Raw genomic sequence first — 15,636 nt, forward strand, 5'->3', positions numbered from 1 at the left:
AGAACCGGACAAATTCCACTTTGAACTCTGTGTAAGATGACCGACCAAAGTTATCCCGGCAGATGATCCCTCAGTCATTTTCACGATGTACAATTGGGGGTCTGTCAATTAGGTCAGGAATGCAACAATTAAATCGTCTTGCATCTCATTTTAAGTTTATTAGGTACCAATTTTAGTACATGTCCCGGTTCCGCTTTGGGCACTACCGGGAATAAAGACAGGTAAAATTACAGGTATGCTGATATATAAATTTTTACAGACATAAATGAAAGAATTGAGAGTGAATTAACAGTTAACCGCGCGACAAACTTTGCGCGTGTCGGCAAAACCGTAATAACAAATAGGAGTAAGGAACCCAGCTGGCTGTACGAGCATGCTTTCGCTCTTACAGTGCCAGCGCATGGGGACAGCACAAAAGGACAGAACACCCGTGGTACCCCTAGCGGAAAGTGAGGTTATGTGTGATTTGGCTAATCTTTCTAGCCAGGTTGTCGAAAGCCTGGAAAATTTCCCGTGTCCTCCAGAAGTCAGCCGGATCGCAGGGCCACCCCACACCCTGCTCCCGAAGTAAAAGTTGTAACTCAAGTCTATGCTGATCCAATATCATGCAGTCATTTAGGTAGTGTAGAGCACCATCCCCAACGTTGCAAGTCGGGCACAGTGGTGATGTGCCGTGGGCAAACCTGACCAGATAAGCAGCATACCTTCCGTGATTTGTGAATACTTGAGAATTATAGTAGTTGGGGGTGTACCAACTATTTTGCAGGAATGTCTCGAGGTTAGGAATAAAGGTGTGAGTTATATGATCTTCATGTTGGTCCCAGCTTTGCTGCCAGAGAGTAAGAGTCTCTTTACGCAGAAAGTTGCGGAGTGTGCGTTGACTCAGTTTGCAATACGAAATGGAGAGGGATTTGTCCGTGGCAGCCTCCTTGGCCAGAGTATCCGCTCTCTCATTTCCCCGCTCACCCTGGTGTGCTCTGATCCAGTTTATGTCAAAAGTGCAACTGGAAGCATGTAAATCCCTTCTGATTTTTTCTGCAGTTGGATGTTGGTTTCTGCTAGTTAAGAGGTTGAGGGCAGATAGTGAGTCGGTGAAGATAGAGACATGCATATTGTTATAATTAGTGCTGATATGCTCCACTGCTTTGCTGATAGCCCACATCTCTGCTTGAAAAATAGTGCACTTGCAGTGCAGACGGAACTTTTGGTGGTATACTTCATTATCTTCATCGTATACGACGTAGCTACTTCCCACGCCATTGTCATGACATGACCCATCTGTGTAAACTTTTAGGTCCGCACTAGAAGTACTGTCATGGGTGACCAGATAGGATTCAAAAGGTGGAAGGGTATTGCCGAAAGGTGATGGCCATTCAATATCTTTGTTGTCTATGTTTTCGGTTTCAGTCTGTATATTACCTCCCCACTTCAATTTACAGTAACGTTGCTTCTGAGTAATAACAAGATCGATAGGCGGTTTTTTGCACAGAACCTGTAGACAGATGTTGCTGGTCGTGCGGTAAGCCCTTGAGATCAACAGAAGAGCACGTCTCTGTGAGGAGTATAGTTTACGTCTGGGGTGAACCTTGGTGACAGCCCACCCCCACGTGCCGCACGCATAGGTTGTAATTGGTACATAAATGCCATCATAAATAACCGACATGGCCTTGGAATTGAGGCCCCAGTTCCGTTTGGCGACTTGAGCAAATGCCTGACATATAAGTCCTGTTTTCCCAGTAATATATTCTATATGGCTATCCCAAGCTAGCCTAAAGTCAATAATAGCACCTAGATATTTTAGAGTGCGTTCCACCTTGATGGTGCTGCCGTTCATTTTCAAGTGGGGCGGTCTCCGGTAGAGGTTACTCTTTTTAGGCCTGTTAAACACAATGGCTTTCGTTTTCTGTGTGTTGAATTTAAGCTTGTGCTTCTCGCCCCACTCATAGATGCTCTGAAGCATTCTGTTTCCCTTATCCTCCAAGACTGCTCTCGATCTACCCTCTAGGAATGCAACAATTAAATCGTCTTGCACCCCATTTCTCAGCCACACCAGTCTTGTTTATGAAATAAGTCACCAATTTAATGGCTCTAACTCAACCGCCAGTTTCCTGACAGAAGGGTGTGAAGTCCTGGTCTCACATTAATCATATGTCAAAAATCCAGGTACCTGTTTTAGTTATTTAAATTACAAAGTACATTAAAATCTATCAACCAAATTTAATACTTTACTATAACTGAATGACAAGGTATAAAAAACTTACTCAAATATCATTAAAATAACTATTTAAAATGATTTATATAACAATGTATTGATATGTTTATCTTCAACTTCAATTTCGATCTTATCCCAAAATTTAAAATCATGTTTTATCAAAATTTAAAAATATCACTTGAAATAGCAAAGATTTCACATTCAATAGATTATTCAAACTTCTCCAAAGACTTTTGGTTGATTTGGTAAACACTATCCTTGAAATATCTTCTTAAAAACAAGTCAAGGATTCAAATCTGGAGAATTTACAAACCATTCAATTCATTGCATCTCTGAAGCAAAGACTGTTAAAAAAATAAGCATAATATGTAATACTGTCCACATACACTGGTGGACAAAACTTAATGATGGATGCTATTTCCAACAATTACAGTTAGAAATTGAACTGCAGCAGCCTGTTAAAATATGCTTGAAATCGTGATGTACTCTGTTATGTAAAACTTATGCAAATGTTTGAGTTCCACACGTGTTGATGACGTGAAGCACAGGTAAGAGATTTCAGGCAATCTGCATCTACAGTCAGTTTTTGTTGGATATGAAATTTGAACAGGAAGGAATGAAGTTAAATAATGAAATTCTGGACATGTCTTCCAGGCATCATTTAGATGATTTTACTCATGGAAGAATAATCAGAAAGCTGGAAGAAGGGTGGCAAATAACAGAATTTAACATTGCACACAATATCATTTCTAGGCTATGGGCAACATTTCAAACTAGTGAAATGTGCAGCAGGCACAAGAGGGAAGGTCATCCTAGCAGTATGATGTACCAATAAGATCAGTATATTGTTCTTTCAGCAAAAAGGAACTGATGCAGGCATAGTTGGTGAACTGGCAAGTCAGTTACAGGCAGCCACAGGAACTAAGATATCTCGTAAAACTGTTGCAAGACATTTGCAAAAGAAAAGACTATATGCCTAAAGATCTGTTGTGTGTCCCCCACTCTCTCGAGTTTACTGAAGCGCCTCAACAGTTTGCTCAACAGCTGTTTGCAATCACGCTGTCTGCATTGCAATTGGACTAATGACGACTGGGCTACCATGCTCTTCTCAGATGAGAGTAGATTCAGTCTATTGTCTGATTTTAGATAGCAACTGATATGGCACGAGGTTAGCAGGGCTTATCGTCCCGAAAATATTCAGGAAAAGAATTGATATCAGACTTGCAGTATCATGATGTGGGCAGGCATCATAGTCAATGGCTGTAAGGACCTGTATGCGCTTGATCAAGGAACCATGACCGGCCAACAGTGCATTAACAAAGTTCTGCTCCCACATGTTCAATTTTTCCGAGATGCTATCAGTGAAAACTTTCATTTTATGGATGATAATGTGCCTTGTAATCACACACAGGCTGTAGAGGAGTGTCTTCGCATAGTCTGGCCAGCCTGTTCTCCTGATCTGAATCCAATTGAAAATGTATGGGATGTCTTGGGGAGATGTATTTCTGGTCGACAATATCCACCAACAAACAAGAAGACCCTCATGGACCACTTGCCTCAACAGCTCCTGGTTCATGTTGTTCTGAGTATGCCACGTCATATACAAAGTTGCATTGCACTTCATGGTAACCATATCCTATCTCTTCTTTGAAACCGTGTTTGATGATTGTTGGACTACGAACCCAAAGTTGAGTTTTAATTAAACACTTGGCTTTATTTCCATCTTTATTTAGTTGATTATTTATTAGTGGTTGTGTTCATATTATGGAATACAATAAGTGATTTTTCACAAGGACATAAAAATTCTTTTTCATTGATATCTTATGGCTGTTTCTGCCTCATTTTCTGCGCTGCGACATAGTACAAATTTGCATATTTTCAGGTTATTATAGATGGTAACAACAATGTAATTTCTTGCAACAATCACAACCTATTTTAATATATACAGTGTGTTTTACAATATTTTTAAACAGTTTTCATTTATTTTTACGCTTAGATTTTTATTAATGCAATTTTTGAGCGGTTAGGATTGAAACACTTTCTTTAAATTTTCTGTTATACATATTCTTTTCTTTGTATAGGATTTGAACATTATTTTTGTCTATGTTGCAGTCGTTAAGCAAACAGTGAGCATGGAAAACGAAGTTTAGTCTATGGTATTTGAGGTCTGCAACATGTTCTTTTAATCTTATGCCTAGTTTTCGTTTGGTCTCTCCTATATAGAAATTAGTTGTGTTGCAGGTGCACGGTATCTTATACACTATATTTCTTGTTTCTTCTTTTTTCTCTGGTTCTCTGTTGGGTTTTGTGGGTCTCAGTCTATTTTGTAATTTTTCGTATTTTGGAGCCAGCTTTATGTTCATTTTTTGTAGATCTTTGTTGATGTCTTCATATAGTCCCTTTATATATGGAAAGCTGATATATTTTATATCCGTATTTAGCTTCTTTGCTTTATTATTCATGTTACTGTTTATCTTGTTTTCCCAGTGATTAATTAAACTGTTGGGGTAACCGTTGAGAACGAATTTCTTTTTTAATTCTTTTGTATGGATACGTATGTCTGTTGGGTTGCTGGTTCTAGTGATGATTTTTATATACGCCATTTTGAAGATATTTTGTTTTATATATGAAGGGATATTAGAGTCGTATCCGATTGTTACATCTATAGAGCATGGTTTTTTATAAGGTTTAAATTCTAGGCTGTAATCGTTCCTTTTAATTGTAACATCTAAGTAATTTATACTCTTATTGATTTTGTTCTCTTCTTCAACAGTAAACTGTATTTCTTCGTTAATGTTGTTTATGATGGTTTCTACATTATTAATCTTAGTTTCTTGGTCATCATATATTATTAAAATGTCATCTACATACCGTATGTAAAATTTAATTCCCTGTATCAACTAAATAAAGATGGAAATAAAAGCCAAGTGTTTAATTAAAACTCAACTTTGGGTTCATAGTCCAGTAACCATATCCCTTACTGACATGATGCTCAAGATTGTTTATAGTAATTATTGTGCATTTTTTGTATAATCATGTCTTTGGACAATATGCACCTTTTACAAAAACACTCTCTTTTGACATCCTGTGTACTTCCTTTGAACATAATTATTATATTAAATCATGTTGAATATGCTGTCAATACTATTGTTTTCTTCTTGGTCTACAACCATATGTAGTTTTTCATATACATGCCCATTTCTTCTTCATCCTTAAGTTTTGTTCACCTCTGTATATACTTTCGAATAATAAATCAAGATATGACACATGACCCCTTTATCTCTACACCCCCTCAAACTTTAACCACCAAAATTTAATAGCATCAAACCCAAATACACAAACCTCCCTGCAAAATTTCAGAAATTTTTGACGAAAAGCACTGGAGTTATTAAGCTTCAAAGAGGAAAAACAAAATTGACCACCCAAACACAAACATCCATATTTACAGAAAAAACCCCTAATTTTTTTTTTATTTGCATTTCTGAAATTTCAAGATCCCCAGTCCAAAAATGTAAAAATCTTGGGATGTCTTTTTTGACCGATTGTCATACTTTTTCTCTGTTATATATAACAGAGTCAAGAAAGTAACTGAGATGAGAAAAAAGAAACAATCATTTAAAAGTCTAACCTTGGACTTTTACTACCGGAACTATCCTTAGTCTCTTTTTCATGAAGACGATCTGATAACATTTTCGTTTTCTCTTTTTCTTTTTCTAATTGCTTCACTACTTCTTCCAAAGTTTGTTGCTCTCTTAATTCTTTAATTTCACATACTAAATAAAAAATAAAAATTATTAAATTTAATTACTTATATTTTTCTAAAAATCAACGTATTCAGAAATTAAATTTTCAAACATATTATAAGATTATAATCTACAAATTTTTAGAATTTGTCAGAGTTGGTTCAAAGAACATTAAAGAAATATATAACTTCACATTCATTGCTAGAATATAGCATACTATTGTTTAATTTTTCCCCCATCTTTTGACTCTTTCTGTCCCAAGGGCAATAGAGTGTCTTTTTTATTAATCAAGGGTTCAACCAGGTCCTCAATGAGAGTGGTCAGATAATGAAGGATGGGGGGATATCTGGGAACAGACCATGAGGTCACTGACCAGATTTTCCATAACAGGCTGATGCCTTTACAGTCATGGCCATCTAGTTGTGTTTGTTGTTTAATCAGAAAAATAATGGCCAGCTGAGTGCCATGAGTAGAAGTTTATAGGACGAGGGCACTGAAGGCATCCCCAGTTGGCACCAAAGATAACTGAGAATGGTTATATCATATTTAAATATGTCTGGAGAAGGAGATCAGACTGAAGGCTTGGGTAGCATAATGCATCTGCACAGTAAGTGGGAGTTGTGGATTCAAGCCCCACTCCAGGCCAATTCTTTTCTTCCAGAATATTCTAAATTATTTAATAAATATTAATTTAATTATAATTATTAAATTTAATAAGAGATGGTACCTAACGTCATTCTCCAGTGACAAAGTATTTAGTAATTAATTAAATATAATTGCAGAAAAGTAGCACAATGTAATCCAGTGGTTGTTTGACTTTACAAATTTATCAGGTTTTGTAATGTTTATTTATGTAATTTAAAATGAATGAAACAAACCTTTTAAGTTGAAAATATTTGTTTAATTTTTATATATTTAATTTAAATTTACATTATCAAACTATAATGTTCATATTTACATAGACATTTTATCAGTTTCTTTTTGGATGTATATATTTTAATTATACTTCACAGACCTAATTTATTTTATTACTTAAAAAAATTTAAATTATTTCTATGATGTAAAATTACACAAAAATGTAAATACCATAAAATATTTATTTAGATCACTTTTTAAATATTTTAATTTAACAATATTACTTGTTACATAAAAGTATTTAAAAATTACTTTACTTAGATAAACACTTTGTTCTACAAATCTTCAAAGATTTAAAGATAACTATAGTATTTTCTTCTGTAAAATCTACATATTGTAACTAAAGCCAAAACTTATAGCTTAAGCTATTATTTAATCATATTACATGAGAATCTGCTTATTGCCATCACTCTGAAACTCAAATGCAATGCTAATGTTAAGCAGAGCAAGCAAGTAAAAATACAATTAGTGGAATTCTAATTTTATTGACTGATATTAATAGCCCTAAAATGCTCTTTTAAAGAATATATATATAACTTAAACTAATTTATTAATTATAATTAGTATTATTAACATAGAAAAGAATTAGCCAAGAGCAAGACTCAAACCCAACTCTTCTTGTTGTGCAGTTACTTCTGCCAATTACACTAGTTGAATCCTGATCTTCACTTCCCAAGCTATTAATTAATCAATTTAAATATAATCATACAGGTTATTTACAGTGCCAACTTTTCTTCCAGAATATTATAAATTACAAATTAATATGAATTTATTTCTAATTATTAAATTTACCACAAGATGGCAGCATAACTGCTTAACTGTAGCAAATTGATTTTATATCTAATTATTTACACCTTAATAACCTAACAATAATTTGGCAGTTTATTTGGAAACTTTAGTTTATTGAGTTGACTGTTGTTTATATAATTATAATTAACTTGCATGTTTTGGAACATGCTAATTTTGATAAAATTAACCAAATGATGATAATATCTATAATTATAATAAGCAAAGTTTGCTGTATTTTACACTGTTTGAAGAATATTATTATACTTTTAAAAATCATATTTTTTAATAGGGGGGAAAAAGTTTATTTAAATTAAATTCTACATCAAGTTGAGGACATAAAATTTGAGGAAAACATAGAATTTATGTTTTATTTCAAAAGAAATGGCACAGCATTTCATAATATATGACTACTATCAAAACACATTAAAAAACTGGATTATTTTCAGACTAAAATTAAACTAATTATTAATTAATTAAATTTTGCAATCTTAATTAATCAGCTAGAATCTTATGCTATTAGTAGCTATTAATCTTAGTACAAGTTTCAGCTGATGATGAAAGCTGCCTTTAGACCAAATTTTATAATTTAATTAATACAGTAGAGCAGTGTTTATCCGAATCAATTGGGGACTGGGGTTGTTCGGATAACTGATTTTTTCGGATAACCAATTATGTACAAAAAGATATATTAACCTATCCGATGTTGAAATTTTTCTCCATTGCGTGTTGCTTCGTGTTGAATTTTTCTCCGTTGTGTGTCACTTTGTGTTGAATTTTCGTCGATTTTAAGCCTAACGAAAATTTTTATAATAATAATTGAAGCTATTGTATCATTAAAAATTATTTCTTTATTTTGTACAAACAAAATAAATATATTGAAAAATATAAAAACAAAAGAATTATACTTTAGAAGTTAATCTAGTATCAAAAACGTTTGATTCAGCATGACACAGTTGGACTGGAAAGCTCGACTGGAAAGTCGAGCTTTCCAGTCCGACTGTGTCATGCTGAACAGACGTTTCGGTTAACCGGTTTTTGGATAAACGATGCTCTACTGTAATTCTCATTTAGAAATAATGAATATTTTTGATATAATTGACTATTAAGATGATGCTAAAATTTATTATACATACATACATAAACATATCACCACTATCTCAATAATATAAGAATGTTACAGAATAAATATTTAAAATATAAACATTTTTAGAAATATAATATAAAGTATGCCTTAAATTTTTTTCTGTATTTTTACAGAACATAAATTATTAAAAATTAATACCAAACTATTTAATACCAGAAAATTCAAATTGCATTACTTATAGTACAAGATCTACAAAAAGGTCCTCATAATAATCCTAGCAATTATAGACCCATTGCACTATTAACAAACTACATAAAAGTGTTTTGTCACGTGTTAAAAAATGGATTATTACAATAGACTGAAGAACAGCAGTTACCAGGTTATTATAAATTCTCTGGGTTATTCTTGTTTGTGTAGTTTTATCCAGCTTACTACATTAAAACCCAATTCTCATCTTTTAGTTTTTTGACAACCTCTCTAAGGAATTTGATTTGCATTGATTATAATCTTTCTTCTAAATCTGTCCATATTATCATCTTATTTTCTAATTTCAGTGTAAATTAGAATACTGAATCTTACTAGTAAAGGAATTGGAAGACTTCAAGGTGATTGATCCCCAAAGTCCTTACTTTTTATTTTGTATAGTTGCTAATGATATAGTTATCATTTTAAAAACTCAAATAGGCCTGCAAAGGAAATTAAATTTATTTTATACTTATTGTTTAGAAAAGGGTTTACATATCAATTTATTTAAATTAAACATTGTTGTTTTTAGGTGAGGGGTTGATTGCCTACTTCAGATAAATGGATTTTATGAAACAATTAGATTGAAGTTTTTGATCAATATATTATAGATATTTGGGTTTGATTTCTGACAGCAAACTTTCATTTAATTCTCATTACAGATATAATGTTTCTCATGCAATCCAAAAAAATATGAATTTAATATTTTTATTTTCAAAATTAAGAAATAAAATAACTTTGATATTTTGTTTATTTCAATTTCTGTTTAAATATGTGTTTTTATTCAACTCCTGGAATATCAAGTTTCTAATAAGATATTCAATTCCAGTTTTTGCAAATATTCAAACTATTGAAAAATTCAGTTCCAGGATACATTATCAGACTTCCATTTGGACTGACTTCCTTTAAGGATTATTATTATTAGTTTATATAAGAATTTTGGAGGAATATTATTCAAAATCTCAATTCTTTGAAATTCAAGATCTTACAAATATTAATTAAAGACCATAATAGCATGATTTCATTCATCATCATCAGTTACAGTTTCTGATGGTTTTAATCTTTCTTATGTATCATGAAATGTGAGCCATCTTAATAGTTTTTGGTCCTGAGTGATTCTGTAGTGGAGTTAGGACTTTGTTCAACGTGATCAAGACAACTTTAATGCATCTATTATCCACTCTTGATACTTATTTGCTCTTAAGTATGCCCATTACCTATACTTTTATAGGCTACATTATGATATTTCATTAATAGTTCAAGTAAAATTAAATAAATTTAATATTCGTTGTAAAAAACATATTATTACATGATTTCCAATTATCCACTTTGAATGCAAAAAATTGAACTTACTTTCGTGCTTTCTTCTAAAATGTAAATTATACCAAAAGTTGAGGTTAAAATATTTTGGGGAGAAGTTCTCGCCTGACAATGAATATTACTCAAAATTTTCTACAACTCTATCTATAAATGTGTGAACTTTCTGAAAAATATCTTTAAAAATTAATATAATCATTTCTGTTATAATCGTTTAATTCTTCTTATTGAAATACTCATTTTTGGATGATTAAAATATTGTTTTTCAAAATATTTGAAGAAATTATGTACTAAATATTTGTGTGTACTATTATAACAAATTTTTTGTATTTTTGTAATCTACTGTAATTTCTGTATTATTATATATCCATTATTCATTATATTTCCCTTAGATAAGAAAGAATTTTCTCCTCAGCCAATAAAGACTGATTAATATTAATTAAATTATTGCTAACAGATTCATGGGAAAAATATGATATAATCCATCATAATTATTTAAAATGCCCTTACAAAAGCATATGTAATTTTTAGTTTAATGGATAGAAAATAACAACTCTAAAAAATGCTTTCATCATTCCTGTTGTCATTAATAATTGTTATTCTACCTTTTTATCTTTAATTAAATATTGTGTTGCAGAATGGTAAGCTATTTAATATTTTTAGTTTTTATTTGCATTCACAAGTTGAAATGAGGTAGAATAAAATATGAAATCAGCCATGTCAAAATCATTTTAGAAAGATGCTCAAGTCAGGCAACTAAAACTAATTATATCTCATCTATCCAATTATTACTTAATCCATTACAAATTATCTAATGCATTTAATTAATAATCTAGTGTAAATGATCAATAATCCAATCTAACACATACAATGAATGCTTAATTAATTCCATTATCAATTTTTTCCAAGAAAAAAATTTGCAAACAAATATTTTTCACATTCAACCTTACATAAATAAACTTTATATTATTTAGTTTATATCCTATGCACCAAACATGCAATTATAATAGTTAACTGAAATGCTCTACCTGTTATCGGTGTGCACTCTCTAGACGACCAAAACTGATCTCGTTTTTGGTTGTCTAGAGAGTGCACATGGTAACAGGTAGAGCATTTTAGTTAATACAATCCGGTGTTGAGTCAGTGATATGTAATTATAATAGTTTTAAATCAAAATGACTTGCAAACAAAATAAAATAATAATTACTGAAATATTAAAATTCCAAATACTGTATTTTTGTTTTTATTCTGTTAGAATGTTTGCTTGGAAAAGCATTGCTTGTATTTATTTATTTATTTACAAATGCTATAGGCAATGCCCTTATAGGCAAAATTTGCCACCCCCAAAATAGCATAACAATAAAACCACTAAAAACAACAAATAAAACTACAAAATTGTGCCACAATAACCAAGTTAAGAAAAATATAGAATTCTTTTACAAAACAGTTTAAATTTATGGAAATCAATGTATCTCCTATTATATTAGTAACTTTATGATGACGATAGAAAAAGGATTTGGCAGAAACAGCAAAAGAAACAGAAATACAGGTAGACTGTCTTGTATTGACTGAAATAATATGTAAGTTGATGTAATGAGATGGGAGAAATCCATTGAAAAATTTGTATATAAGGATTTGATCAAAATAATTGATACGTTTAAATAAATTTGGTAAACCTAATGCAACTTCAGTAGATTCTGTATATGGTAAGTGAGCCAGTCTGTTAAGTAAAAGAAAGATTTTACCTATTTGTGAATTAAGTTTATTTAACAGATAGGGAGATGCTGAAGCCCAAACAGAAATAACATAATTGATAAGTGACTGAATGTTAGTAAAAAAGATTGCACATAATGTATTCTTATTTGAGACAGTCTTAAAATTATGCCAAAGCATGCCTCAATGTATTGCTATTTTTTAAATTAAATTTTCAATATATGTTTTAACCCTAAGTTTAGTGTCAAATGTGATCCCAAGGTCTGAGAGAGTATGTATTGATTTTCTATATATAAATTAATAATAGTACAAGTTTTCACTAAATTATAAATCATTACTTTGATTTATTTGCTATTAATCAGTAAATTTAAAGATCTTAAAGATTTATTAATTTAAGAATGTTAGATTGAAGATTATCTGGACAATGATTGGCAATTTTAACATTGTCTACATATGCATTAATAAAAGAGGTAGAAATTGCAGTAAGTGAATTATTTATATAAACAATAAAAAAACAAAGTACTGATAACTGAACCCTGAGGTATTCCTACAAAAGAAGAGAATTGTTGAAAAGTCAGAGATTTTCAATGTATATGTACTGTACATAAAAGTAAATAATTGTTAAGCCATTCCACAGTTTTATCATCAATGTCGAATTCAGTAGCTAGCTTTTCAAGAAGGATACACAATATTACAAAGTTAAAAGCTTTTGCTTTGTCTATGCAAACAACATACACAGGAAGTTTAAATTCAAATTTAGATAAGATAGTGCTTTGTATTTCCAGGAGGTTGCTAGTAGTTAAATGATGGACAATACTAGAGTGTTAGACTGCACTGATACAGGATATAATTGGATGGTAAACAGAAACATATAAGCAAATTTTGAATATTTTAAGCATTGTTGGGGCAAGAAAAATAGAACAAAAGGAACCAGATTCTTTTTTTAGGCAGAAACTGATATTACAGACATGGTCCATTGAGATGAAACAAATCAAAGATCTACTATATAAAGCTGAAAAAAAGGGCAGTCTCTTTCTTTCTGTCACGGTATGCCAAAAACAACCACTAGGGGCACCCCTAGCTATTATTTAAATTAATAATATAAATTATTTTATATTTTTACAGTATAATATTCAGTATATTATTATTATTTTTTTGTAATTTAGTATTGCCTGCATCAGGCTTTCGACTTGTCTAGTATAACGGAATAAACAGAGAAAAATAGAAGCTGATAGTAGTGCTAATTTTTTGTAGAATATCGATGGAATTGAATCACAGCTGTATGTAGAAGTGGCCAAAGATTTAATTGGATTGCCCAGAATTGAAAAAGTAAATAAAGGGCAGGATGAGGAAAAACTTAGCTGATTAATATTTGGCAAACTAGATATTATATCAGGTATCCCAAAGGGTGTTTGATTTTATTATAACAAACATTAATGATATTGTTGTCATCAATATTAAGGTGTCACTTTGAGCTTGCTTTGCAAAATTTAGGAACAAATTGCCAAAAGGTTCTAGGGTCGTAAGCAAAGTTAGTGACAATTTTATTGAAGTAGTTTACATATGAATTTTATTATATTCTATTTGTATTCAGTACTGTTCTCTGTTTAAACTACCATAGAAAATGAATGTTTTCTACTTATAAATATTGCAATATAATATGCAAATATTCATAGATAGTGCCATTATCAGTGAAAACAGAGTCAACTGTCTTTTCTTAAAATGGGAACATTTTTTACTGCATATTATGACTCTACATCAAAAAAACCAAACTTTTATCTAAAACATTTTTTCAAAAGATACATGTTTCAGAAATTATGAGTTTAATGTGGCTACCACACCATGCACATATGAATCTGTGAATATATGTGAAGTGCATTAAAAGAAGGAAGAAACATGCTTTAAAAAACCATTAGGTAATTATTATTATTTGGAATCATTTTTTTTTCAAATAATAAACTCTTACAACACTTGTGCTATGGTGTGTTAAAGCCATTAAGCTTGTGATAAAGAGAAGACTTATTTTGTTATTTTATTGGAACACTTTGTACAGTGCTAAAATTTTTAATAGAAAAGCTGCCTGTTTGTTTATATTCATTGAAAAATTTGTTTAAAACTATCTTTTGTTGTGATTTCTCTAGTTTGAATTTTAATTTACAAAGCTTTAATTTGAAAATTGAAATTCAAATCAGAAAACCACAACAAAGAAAATTTTCAAATACTTAAGAAAAAAATAATAATAAAATTTTTAAAAAGTCAAAATTTAATGAATTCTTCAATAAGTAACTATTTATCATATAATTAAAGGAAAATTTTGTTTGTTTATCTATGGCAGCTTTGTATCTGTTTGAAGCCATTGTAGACATGTTTCTGTTGCATTCATGATGTAGTGGAATTTCATCTTTTCTCTTAACATTTTTTTGGGAAGTTTATTTTTTTATTTATATATTTACCTACAAACTTGTTTCTTTATATTTTATAGAAGAATTTGTGAAAATCCACAAATTTCTTTCAATTAACCATAAATGTTTATTTTAACAAATAAATCTCTGATGTCATTGCCTACAGACCAACCTGCCACTGAACCACAAACTTGATAATCAAATTTAACTTCAGTTTCAGTTACCTCCATTTTGAAAATGATAAATTAATAAAATTATTTATTTATTAAACAATTATTAAAAACACATGATCTAAATAATGATGTGCAACCGGACTGTAATATTGTTAACATTTCATCCATGTCCCTTTGCCTAAATACTAATAATTTAGTTTATCACTTATGGCTTAAAAAATAATAACACATGACCATTTTGAAAATATTTAAAAAATCTTATTTTCCATCTACTTTCAGTGTTTCTTTGAAATATATGTATTGTCTCATGTAATACATCATTTCAAATTGTATTGTTATGGATTGCTCTACTAAGAATTACTTTATCATTCAAGAAAATTTTTTAATCTTCACAAATATTTCTGTAAAATATAATGGAACAAATCTGTGCAAAAATATATAAATAAAAAAAAAAACAATTAGATTTCATTGAGAGAGAGAGAGAGAGAGAATCCAAAGAAAAACAAAAAAATTTATTGACGTTGACAGAAGCAGTATTCAATGTATATAGTCACTAACTAACAAACAGATGTGTAGTTTTCAAACATGTTTGATGTTCCTATAAGATACCCTGAGCATTATTAGGTATGTACATTAATATCAGATTAATATATTTAATTAAACTATAAAATTATTAAAAAAGAATTTTGTAACTTACATAACTGCTGATTTTCTAACATAGTTGCTACAAGCTGTTCTTGCAACTGAGCAAGCTGTGCTTCAAAACAAGCTCTACAGGAATCTTGAGTACATTCTCTGTCTGGATGAACACACTATTTGAAAATAATTACATATTAAAATTGAATAATAAAATGGCTAAAAAATTAAAAATAAAATTAATTTTATTTAATAAATTAATTTTTTTACTTCCATATTATTTTAAGTCCTTGTATTTTGCTGTTTTGAACACATAATACTTTAATTTTAGTTTTAATTAAGCTACTGTTTGAAAACTAATTCCTATTCTTTTAAAAATTAAATTCAGTTCTTATTTTCATTCAAAATT

General features: G+C 30.5%; 1 protein-coding gene across 3 annotated transcripts in view; it reads right to left on the reverse strand.

Annotated features, from left to right (window-relative positions):
- Positions 1–15,636, reverse strand: part of LOC136977433 (GRAM domain-containing protein 4-like) — a 147,831-nt gene that overhangs the window by 99,070 nt on the left and 33,125 nt on the right. For all 3 annotated transcript variants that reach the window (XM_067272920.1, XM_067272919.1, XM_067272921.1), the window contains exons 3-4: positions 15,289–15,403; positions 5,841–5,985 (exon numbers count right to left, since the gene is read on the reverse strand). In XM_067272920.1, the coding sequence (XP_067129021.1) occupies positions 5,841–5,985; positions 15,289–15,403 (260 nt within the window). The remainder of the gene's footprint in view (positions 1–5,840; positions 5,986–15,288; positions 15,404–15,636) is intronic.

Source organism: Centruroides vittatus, unplaced genomic scaffold (genome assembly GCF_030686945.1).
Source record: "Centruroides vittatus isolate TY-2023 unplaced genomic scaffold, ASM3068694v2 contig_459, whole genome shotgun sequence".
NCBI classification, from domain to species: Eukaryota; Metazoa; Arthropoda; class Arachnida; order Scorpiones; family Buthidae; genus Centruroides; species Centruroides vittatus.